The 10436-nt window shown below is 38.2% G+C and overlaps 3 protein-coding genes across 3 annotated transcripts; 1 reads left to right on the forward strand and 2 right to left on the reverse strand.

Moving 5' to 3' along the window:
• Positions 1–922: 922 nt before the first annotated feature.
• On the forward strand, positions 923–1847 carry LOC148910163 (organic cation transporter protein-like). Its single transcript, XM_089031984.1, has 2 exons — positions 923–1572; positions 1801–1847. Exons 1-2 carry the CDS (start codon positions 1044–1046, stop codon positions 1845–1847), a joined length of 576 nt encoding a protein of 191 aa, XP_088888110.1. The 5' UTR covers positions 923–1043.
• Positions 1848–3911: 2064 nt separating this feature from the next.
• LOC148910164 (uncharacterized) lies at positions 3912–4680 on the reverse strand. Its single transcript, XM_089032070.1, has 2 exons — positions 4416–4680; positions 3912–4330 (listed from the first exon to the last, which is right to left on the reverse strand). The coding sequence occupies exons 1-2, from the start codon at positions 4617–4619 to the stop codon at positions 3950–3952; spliced, it is 585 nt and encodes a 194-aa protein (XP_088888196.1). The 5' UTR covers positions 4620–4680; the 3' UTR covers positions 3912–3949.
• Positions 4681–4831: 151 nt separating this feature from the next.
• Positions 4832–6778, reverse strand: LOC148910165 (uncharacterized). Its single transcript, XM_089031985.1, has 4 exons — positions 5520–6778; positions 5085–5158; positions 4898–4981; positions 4832–4835 (listed from the first exon to the last, which is right to left on the reverse strand). Exons 1-4 carry the CDS (start codon positions 5898–5900, stop codon positions 4832–4834), a joined length of 543 nt encoding a protein of 180 aa, XP_088888111.1. The 5' UTR covers positions 5901–6778.
• Between the last annotated feature and the right edge of the window lie 3658 nt (positions 6779–10436).

Genomic DNA, 10436 nt, shown 5'->3' on the forward strand with positions numbered 1-10436 from the left:
GGGGGAGTGGGGAGGGGGGTTAAGATTGAAAAAAGTAAAGGAAAAAGTGGGGGGCTAAGATTGGAAAATATGAGACTAGTATTGGAGAAGGGGAAAAGTGGGAAGAGGGAGCTGAAGCCCTCCTGCCCCACCCCCTCTGCAGCCAGACTTTAAGGTAGAGTGTTGAATGAGAGGATGGGGAAAAGAGCCATAACTATGCAAAGCAAGGCAAAAACATATTTGATGTTTTTTTTCTTGTCTTTTTCTCTCCTGTTTTTGTTTTCTTTATATATTTAACCATTTGTTTTCTAATTGTTTTCTCTGAGAGCCTGTTTTTCCTTTTTTCCCATTTCATTTCCTTTTTTTCTTGTCCTATTTTTTTCTTGTCCTATTTTTTTCTCTTTACTTTTATTTGTTACTTTTTATTTGAAAAATTCAAAAAGGTTTTCAGTTGTTTTTTCATTTTGCAAATGATTGTCATAACATTCTGTATTTTAGGCCGGGTGTAAGATAAATGGATATTTGTTTCACAGCCCCTTCAGAATTTTCATATGTTTTCTAATTGTTTTCTCCAAGAGCCTATTTTTCCTTTTCTTTTTTCCCCTTTTCTTTTCCTTTTCATTCCCTTTTTCTTTTTTTTCTTTTCCTATTTTCTTTTCTTTTTTCTTTACTTTTATTTGTTCTTTTTCATTTCAAAGATTCAAAAAGGTTTTCAGCAGCTTTTTCGTTATGCAAATTGTTGCCATGACATTCTATATTTTGGGTGTAAGACAAATGAGCATTTGTTCCGCAGACCCTTCAGAATTTGCATTTCTGTGTTTCACTAATCTTTAACTGCTGAAGTTTGATTCTTTTGATGTAAAAATAAGCTAAAATAATAGACAGTTTCGTCGTATATGAAACATTTGAAACCTTTGTTACAGTCGTGACGGTTGAGCGCATGAAAGCCAACTTTTGCCCTTTTTTGCCACGTGGATCTCGTCTGCGCCGTCTGATTGAACGTGCTATGCCTCACTAGACCCTTCACTTCTGAAGTAAAACATCACAAAGAACAACAAAACACCATGAACTTTGACTCCGCTTTGACTAAAATCGGTGAATTCGGCCCTTACCAAAGAATACAGTATTTCATAGTGAACACTGTTACCATCCCCATGTACTTTCAACTTCTTATCAGTGTGTTTCTCGCCGCACAACCACAATGGAAATGCCTTGGACAGCCAAACGAGCCTCTTTGTAAACCAGACGGAACTGCTTGCTCTAAGTCTGTTTATACGTCGAATTTTACGAGTATAGCGACAGAATGGGGACTTATTTGTGGCAATGCTTATAAAAGTGAGGCAGCTCAGTCGGTGTACATGGCTGGTGCGCTTGTAGGAGCACTCGCAGCAGGTTTGATGTCAGATAAATACGGCAGACGGATTGTATGGTGTGTTTGTATTATCGCTAATTGTATATTTGGAGTTCTCTCTGCTTTTTCGCCAAGTCTGTACTTATTCTACGTAGTTCGCTTTTTTCACGGAATTTTTATCCAAGGAGGAACACTGGTTACGTTTGTCTTGGCTACGGAAATGATAGGGTCATCTTATCGAGGTAAGGGACCGTTCATTTTTTATCGGGAGGGGGGGCTGGTGGTTTTGAGGGGGGGGCCACCCGAGGAAAATTGCCAAAAAAGGGGGGGCCAGGCACAACATGAGGCATTGAGAGGGGGGGCTACGCTTTTTATAAACATACTTTTCCTTAATAAATTTTTATTACAGTCGATATAGAAATTAAAACAGGAACAATGTGCTATAAATGTGTAAAAATAAATATCTATAGTATATATTAATAACGAAAGTGATAAAGCTATATCAGCAGTCCATTAAAAGTCTTCCTCCTCACTCTCGCCATCTTCATCAGTGCCAGCAGCATCGTCACCATCGCTGTATTCATTTTCATCAGTATCATCATTGACATTGTCCTCACTGTCATGTAAGCCAACTTCAATATGGGCATCAGTATTTGAATTGGTGTCCTGCTCTTCGGGATAAAGGTGAGAGAAGACTTCATCCGCTATCTTTGTTCGTAAATTTGTGAGCAGTCTACTAGCAGCTGCATTTGTGAGGTGATTTGCAACTATTTGAGCGACACACTTTGCTTCTATGCCGCCTTTCACCGAAGCAATGTTTTCGACAGCAATGAATAGTTCGGGGACCTTGATGGATGGAGGGTAAGAAAAGAAGTTGGGGAGTTCAGCATCTATTGGATTTGATATACAAATACTGTATACTCGCTTAATATTGGCATCATATCGCTGCTGTCTTCACTCGACGAAAAAATGGATTTGTCATGTAGGCAAACATATAGACAAATATATGGGCAAATATCATATTTGACTAATAGTAAACAATATTTGCCCAATGACTGTATATGATATGTACCTACACATTTATCCCATGGGCACAGATGGCAAAGTCCGTATGGCCCAGTAAAATCCCAAACGGCAAATATATAGCAGATATCATATCATCCATACATTTACCCGGTAGTAAATGTGAATGCTCATTTGATATGTGCACGTATTTGCCCAGCCCGTATATGTGTTTTATGTCTTACGTATACCCTGTGTTTCCCCAGGCCGTATATGTGATTCATGCCTTACATATACCCTGTATTTTCCCAGGCCGTATATGTGATTAATGCCTTACATTTACCCTGTCTTTGCCCAGGCCGTATATGTGATTAATGCCTTACATATACCCTGTATTTTCCCAGGCCGTATATGTGATTTATGCCTTACATATACCCTGTCTTTGCCCAGGCCGTATATGTGATTTATGCCTTACATATAACCTGTCTTTGCCCAGGCCGTATATGTGATTTATGCCTTACATATACCCTGTGTTTCCCCAGGCCGTATATGTGATTTATGCCTTACATATAACCTGTGTTTGCCCAGGCCGTATATGTGATTAATGCCTTACGTATACCCTGTCTTTGCCCAGGTCGTATATGTGATTAATGCCTTACATATACCCTGTCTTTGCCCAGGCGGTATATGTGATTAATGCCTTACATATACCCTGTATTTTTCCAGGCCGTATATGTGATTTATGCCTTACATATACCATGCGATATGCTCTGACCGTATATGTGATTAATGCCCCCTTAATGCCTCAGATGTACCAGCGCGTCTTAGCCATATTTGCTCAGTTGAATTATGCTCATCATATTTGCTAAATTTAACTATATTATCAGTCTTCAGCTATTGTCACTTATGGCAGGCCAAAAAAAATAGAAACGATATATGTCGTGACAACCACCTCATACTTTAAACATAGCTAACCTATACTAAGAAGCTGGAAAAAAGACATAAATCATACTGAAACATTTTTATTGTGAATTTCCTTTTCTTGACGACTGATTAACTATGAACAATTTGTTAACTACAACTAATTGAAAATGCTAGTTCTGTAAATTAATTACAGGTGTTTGTTTCATCTTGTGACAGAATTTGTGAAAGGAGATCATAATATATTTAGTTGTCAATCGATCTGTGGCTTATGTACGATTCTTTTTAGATATTCTGTAGTAGTACACTTCATTTATAACTGCAAAAACTTAATTAAGGACACCGAACGTGGTTGGGTTTCTACGAGTTTTATGAATTAAATCTTGTGTCACTGTTCCTCCGTTCCTTTGGCCTGATTTCTAGGGTTTTCCTTCTTCTTTCGATTATTTGAACATTATACTTGTTTACTTTAAGAAATCCAAAGGTCAATAGGCTTAAATAGCCGCTGCTATACCGTTTGACCTTTGGATTTCTTCAAGTAAACGAGTATAACGTTCAAGTAATCGAAAGAAGAACGAAGACCCTAGAAATCAGGCCAAAGGAACGGAGGAACAGTGACACAAGATTTAATTCATAAAACTCGTAGAAACCCCAACCACGTTTGGTGTCCCAGTGCCCTTGATTTGATAAAAACCTTTAGGCTCTCAATGCCCATTCGGGACCTCCAGATGGCCTTGGGCGTCTTGACGGCTCCCCGATTTTCCGCTTCAAAAGCATGGTGAGACTGCGCTCTGACAGCCTCCTTTTTGCCTTTCGGTCCATGCTTTCCATGAACTGATTAGCTAGGGGGCTTCTCCATGGCAGAGGGTGTTTTATTAAAACTTTACTCTGCTTAGTAGGGCCCCCTTCGTTATTAGAGCCACTGTCCGCTGTATCGTCATCAGCCTGGTCATCCGCCTCTGACATCGACTCCTCTGATGACATATACTCCAGTTTCATAATTGCCTTGACTTTCTCTTTGTCCCCTGGTGATAGCGAGGTTGACAAGTCCGCTGCCTTGGATCTGGATTTTAGGAGCTAAAAGAAAAAAGAAAAAAAACCACCGTCAGTCAAAGTTTCTTATTAAACAAAGTCATAATCGTTGCAAATTCAGTTTACTCACATTTTGTTTTCTTTGTGTTTTCCGCTGCATCTTTTGATGCCTTCCAAGGGCCCCTGAACGCTCTCTTTTGTTTCTCTTTCTTCTCGTCAGAAAGTGACTTTTAAGGGCAGCTGAAATTATATCAAGTACCCATATATTAAAACTTGAGACAAAATTTGTTAGAAATTTTGGCATTTGGCCGACAATTACTCCTTTAGCATCCATTTGTTTTTGCTTTGTTTTGTTTTGTTTCGTTTTTTTTCTTTTTTTTTTCTTTTTCTTTTTTTTTTTTTTTTTTTTTTTTTCCATGTTATTTTATTTCAAACTGCTTCCCCTCCCTTCGGCATTTGAATATTTCTAAAAGGATTTCGTTACCCCCTCCCCCCCCCCCCCCCCCGGACCACCACCACCCTTTGTCCTCACCCCTCCCCCCCGGGTTAACTTTGATAGGTGCATAAGGCCTTTCGCACTTCGTAATATAAAATACATAAATACCTTCTAACTCGACGGCAGAGACATCCTTATGAACATTCATAACTCTATCCCTTATTGCGTTATTAATATGTTCGTTGACGTCATCTCTGAAACTAATTAGGAAATGCCATATTTGAGTGGTAAGTGGAAACTTAATATGGAAAGAAACTATGGATGATTCAGACAAGATCATTTTTATTAAATTTTCATACTTACGCTTTAGTAAAATCCCATATAAGAGGGTTTTCTTCCCTGTCCCGTAATTTCTTTGCTACCAAGCGTACTTCAGACTGTAATAACATAATATAATTCATTAAAATCATAAGATGTACCTTAAGTTATTCTTAGACATAGTAATAATGTTTTCATTATTTGTATGGCTGTGATTGTATAATATTGGGGAAAAAATCGAAATCAAATCAATTCCTTTACAAAAAAGGAAATTATCATTATCATTCAGTGTCTTGTTATTGGAAATCAATAGTAAAGTTTGGTAGCATTAACCACTACCATGGCGGGTTTCCCGCCAATTTTAGCATTGCATAAATTATACCGCTGCATAATTATACCAACTACTCTTCGCGCCAAGAATTCCCAGTAAAATTATCAATAAAAATAGCTTGCTTTTTTAAATATTGCCACTTTACTTACTGCAACAGCCTTTGAGACAGTAATCTTGGTCTTGCTGTTGTCCTTGTTCTGCTGGCTTTCTTTTAAGGCGGCTAGTATTTGGCGGTTTTGTGCTTGCAGTTCTTTAAGCTGTTTCACAATCGTTTCGAAATTTGAAGAAATTTCTTCTTTTTCGCTGTCGGGGTCAACGTTCTCATTCTCGCTTGTTGCTTGCAATAGGCGATTTCTGTGTTCTCTTAGCACATCCTCGTTACCACCAGGGACAGAGGGAATAAGTATGTTAAGCCTTTGAGAATTGGCGCCATTTTCAGTATGTCTACTGGTACTGCTTGTACTGGTAGTTGCAGTAACAGAATGGATTGGCATTGGGCGTCCTGGTAAAGGTGTAGATGTTCTTCCCATTTTTTGATCGCGACGAATGAACGCAATTTATAAGCAAAGATATAGAATGTGCGGGAAACTAGATGACCGACAGAGTTTGTTACCTGTTTGTGACCAAAAGGCGAATGAACGAATAAGCACATCCACCGAACAAATCTACCCCCTATCTATCACGGCGTATCACGTGACTTGTGATGACATATACGTTCATATAATGAAGTCTAATAATAAAAAAAGGAATAACTGTCTTATAAAAATGCTGAAGTTGTATCCAGGATTCATGTTAAGTAATATATTTATTATCTTAAAGCTATTTGCTCCATTTTATAAAGTTATGAAATTTTTTCTAAAGCCTAGATTCACGAAATATCATTGCAATAAACTTGATTAGCTTCTAGCTCTAAAACCATCGTACCATTATCTGCCGCCAACAGTGACAGCTCTAAGGAAAAGGGCGCGGTAATAAAGATCCGGCGTGCTTTTGTCCAGTGGCATGTGGTTGATGGACGTGGAACTTTATTACGCTGGAATATGGCTGTTAGCCATTCAAAATGCTTGGATTTTGAGTAATTATCCCAATGATACACACCGTCTTTTTAATTATATAGTTCTGGAAAACAAAATGTCTTCTGCGATGTCAAAGCGTTATCATTGCTTTCATTGTAACGAAGATTTACATTACAGAGTATTTTGCCGTCACAAAGAAGAATTTTATGATCCTTTAACAAATCAATGGCAATTACAGCGGAATTACGACGAAGACTCAAATGATAGTATTTTCACTCACGAGATTGACGGCCAGAACGACACTTCTTCTAATGACTACAGCGAGATAAACGTTTTGGACCAAACTGATCAAGACTCCTCTGATGTGCCAAATACAAACCAACCATCAAGTGACGAATTCTTACCAGCTACTTCACAAAAAGGTATTGATGTTATACGTTTATTTGATGATTAGATTATATAATCTTTAAATGTTAAAGTCAAACTGCATAGATAAAAGACTGAATCTTTAACAAGCGGCTGATTTGCACATGATCTAGCTCCCCTATTGGATTTACTACCAAGCATTAGTGTTATTGAAGCGAGATTAAGTTAGAGGTACAAATGATTCTTTTCTATTTCTATCTTAGCCTCGTTTTCACCGTTACTTTTAAGAAGGGTGCATTATTAAGTAATCGGCTTATGGTTGCCATTAAAACCTCAGTGTTCATTCAGAAAGGTTCATTCAAAGAGTTTATAAAATCATAGCTAGAGATAACTCATTTAAAACGCCAAAAAGAATTTACTATGTTCAAATGGATATTGCTGTACATTTTTGTCTCCAAATCAATTCATGACTGTGGTCATCCTGAGATAGCATGGTATCCGGCAAAACATGTTTGTCAAGTTAGAGAAATACAATTATAAGTAATTTATTTAATATGTCTCTTGGGTTTTTTATTTTCGATTTATCATTTTTCTTTCACGAATTATAAATTGTTGTTTTGCTGACTTAGAAATTTATATTTTATTTTCAATGGAAATCATTTATTTTCAGAGCAAAATTTGGGTCAAAATTATACATTTAGGGACCGGTCATTATTTAAGTTGGAGGTAGGGGGGGGGGGGGTGGAGGAGAAATTGTCAGTGACGCAAAAAAATTTCAAGGCCCCCCATTTGAAGGCATCCACGTTTATCGAAAACCCCCCATGGATTGTAGTAAAAAATTTAAAAATTTTCCCTAAAAGTCATTTTTAAATTTCAAGACTTTCACTAGCAAAAATTTCAGGCCCCCCCCCCCCCCAATTTTTTCTCCCCCCCCCCCCCCCCCCCCCCCCAACTTAAATAATGACCGGTCCCTTAGCCCATGAGGTTTTTTTTACTGACATTTTTTTTTTCTAGTATTATAATGGTTTCAGACTTTATCTTATACTATGTTGCAGTTATACAATGCCGAATGAATAAAATACATCGTATTTGCTTATGTTTAAAGGAGACGGAATAAATAACTTTGAGGAAGAAGATCAAGTGTTTTGGGATGACAAGTTGGACAGTGAATCTGACCATGAAGAGATAAGAGGAAATGAAAGAAGGAGATTGGTTGAAACTTGGGATATTGATATCGAAGACGTAGAAAGAGATTTTGAACAATCTAGTGCAGAAATAAGCGTTGCCGTCGAAGCAAGTTCCCGAGTGACCCTTATTAACTGGATTGCCTTGTTTGTGTGCTTTTGGTCTGCATACTTTTCTGTACCAGACCGAGGCATTGATATTCTCCTCGCCTTTTTTAAAGCGATTTTTGAGGTTTTGTGTGAGCTTTTGCCAATCATTTTCCCAACCGCAGTATTGGTTTTCCCGAGCTCCTTCAAACTCTTGAAAAATTATCTTTCTTTTAAAGATAAGCATTCAAAGTATGTTGTTTGTCCGAAATGCAACACCCTATACCGTTTTCAAGACTGCATAACAACAAGATTCGGGCGTGTCATTGCTAAACCATGTTCTCACATTGCTTTTCCGAATCACCGTCAATTGTTTCGCCGCACACCTTGTGGAGCGGAATTGCTTAAGGAAATTCGTTTGAAAAATGGACAGACGAAATTGTACCCACATAAAGTCTATTGTTATAAAAGCATCAGAGACACTCTAACTCACTTTATTAAGCGACCAGACTTTGTACAAAAATGTGAGATTTGGAGAAATCGGAATGTACCGGACGATATTTTAGTTGATATTTACGATGGCCAAGTGTGGAAAGATTGGCAATATTTTAACGGCACTCCTTTCCTTGCCCAGCCTAATAATTATGCTTTTATGCTGAATGTTGACTGGTTTCAGCCTTTTAAGCACAGTGTCTATAGCGTTGGAGTCATATATATGGTCCTCCTAAATCTTCCGAGAAAAGAAAGGTACAAAGAGGAAAACGTAATAATAGTTGGGGTAATACCTGGTCCACACGAGCCCAAATTGAATATCAATACGTACTTACAACCACTTGTAGCCGAATTGAACTTATTGTGGCACGAAGGCATCCAAGTTCGGCCTCATGGGAGTAGAACAGCAAGATGTTTTCGAGCTGCCCTCCTTTGTATTGCTTGTGACATTCCTGCACTAAGAAAAGTTTGCGGTTTCTTAGGATGTACTGCTCACCGAGGGTGCTCAAAGTGCACAAGATTTTTTCCCGGAGATTTTAGTAGCATGGATTTTTCAGGTTTCGAAGATGACGATACACCAAGGACAAATGAAGAGCACCGAAGAGAGGCTCAGAAAATACTCAATGCAACAACCGCTGATGAACGAAACCAAATTGAAACTTCCACTGGAACAAGATATTCTGAACTCTTACAGTTGCCTTACTTCGATTGTACTCGTTACCATGTTGTTGATCCTATGCACAATTTGTTTTTAGGGACAGCAAAACATTTAATGAAAAATGTATGGCTAAATGCTGAAACGCCAATTATTTCTAAAGAAAATTTGAATAAAATCCAGGAAAAGGTAGATGACGTCAAAGCACCATCATTTATTGGGCGTCTCCCGAAAAAGATATCAACATCGTTTGGAGGATTTACTGCTGATCAGTGGAAAACATGGACTCTCTTGTATTCTGTATTCTGCATTTGGAATATCGTTCCAACAGATGATTTGGAGCTGTGGAGGTTATTCGTATTGTCCTGCTTTCACCTTTGCTCTCCACTTATTACAACTGAAGAGCTACAAGAAGGACATGATTACCTAGTGGAATTTTGTAAATCGTTTGAAAAAAGATATGGGAAGGAACGTGTTACGCCAAACATGCATCTACACCTGCACCTCAAACAATGTATTTTAGATTACGGGCCTGTATATTCATTTTGGCTTTTCAGCTTCGAACGTTTCAATGGGATTTTAGGAGCGTTTCGAACTAACAATAGATCTGTTGAAATACAAATCATGAGAAAATTTCTCCAAAAGCATGAACTAAGAGATATCCCTTTACCAGAGAGATTTCGAAAAACTTTCCAACCAGTATTTCAACTTCTTCAGGAGGTACAACAAGTAGGAACACTTGGCGAAAGCATCCCATCAATACCATCAACACTTAATCTTTCAGTTGGTCAAGTACTACGTTGCTTAGAGTGGAGCAATATGAATGCATACTCATGTTTTTCACCTCGATCCATTGATGTTCTTGATGATGACTATACAGAATATCTCTTTAAAGCTTATGAAACAATTTTACCTCAACACTCGGTCATTGAATGTGTTACCGATACGTTTGAGAGAATTAGTACCATTGGATATTCGGGGACAAAGCTAGGGTCCTCTGACTCTAGACTGGAACGTTCTTCCTTCATTCTTGCAAGTTGGTGTGGCCAATATAGTGGCAGTATTGAGACCGATTCATTTGACTTGCGCCCCGGTGTTGTCGATTTCTTTCTTAAACAAACCATTATAATTGATGGCAAGCAGGAATCATTGTGTATGGCAAAGGTTCGATGGTATCAGCGACATCCAGAAAGACACAGGATTGGCAGACCACATGAAATTTGGTGCAGAAACTTGTTTGAAATGGAAGGGCCCTCTACATTCATT

This window comes from Actinia tenebrosa, unplaced genomic scaffold (genome assembly GCF_029948245.1).
Source record: "Actinia tenebrosa isolate PJP-AT-01 unplaced genomic scaffold, QUT_ActTen_1.0 PGA_scaffold17__23_contigs__length_9995812, whole genome shotgun sequence".
NCBI lineage: Eukaryota > Metazoa > Cnidaria > Anthozoa > Actiniaria > Actiniidae > Actinia > Actinia tenebrosa.

Excerpts from the sequence above, each read along its gene's own strand:
- LOC148910163 (XM_089031984.1), top strand. The coding sequence starts at position 1,044 with ATGAACTTTGACTCCGCTTTGACTAAAATCGGTGAATTCGGCCCTTAC. Across the intron at positions 1,573-1,800 it reads GATAGGGTCATCTTATCGAG|TATATATTAATAACGAAAGT; the intron begins GTAAGGGACCGT and ends AAATATCTATAG.
- LOC148910164 (XM_089032070.1), bottom strand. The coding sequence starts at position 4,619 with ATGGATGCTAAAGGAGTAATTGTCGGCCAAATGCCAAAATTTCTAACA. Across the intron at positions 4,331-4,415 it reads AAACACAAAGAAAACAAAAT|CTCCTAAAATCCAGATCCAA; the intron begins GTGAGTAAACTG and ends TTTTTCTTTTAG.
- LOC148910165 (XM_089031985.1), bottom strand. The coding sequence starts at position 5,900 with ATGGGAAGAACATCTACACCTTTACCAGGACGCCCAATGCCAATCCAT. Across the intron at positions 5,159-5,519 it reads CTGTCTCAAAGGCTGTTGCA|TCTGAAGTACGCTTGGTAGC; the intron begins GTAAGTAAAGTG and ends ATGTTATTACAG. Across the intron at positions 4,982-5,084 it reads ATATGGGATTTTACTAAAGC|TTTCAGAGATGACGTCAACG; the intron begins GTAAGTATGAAA and ends TTTCCTAATTAG.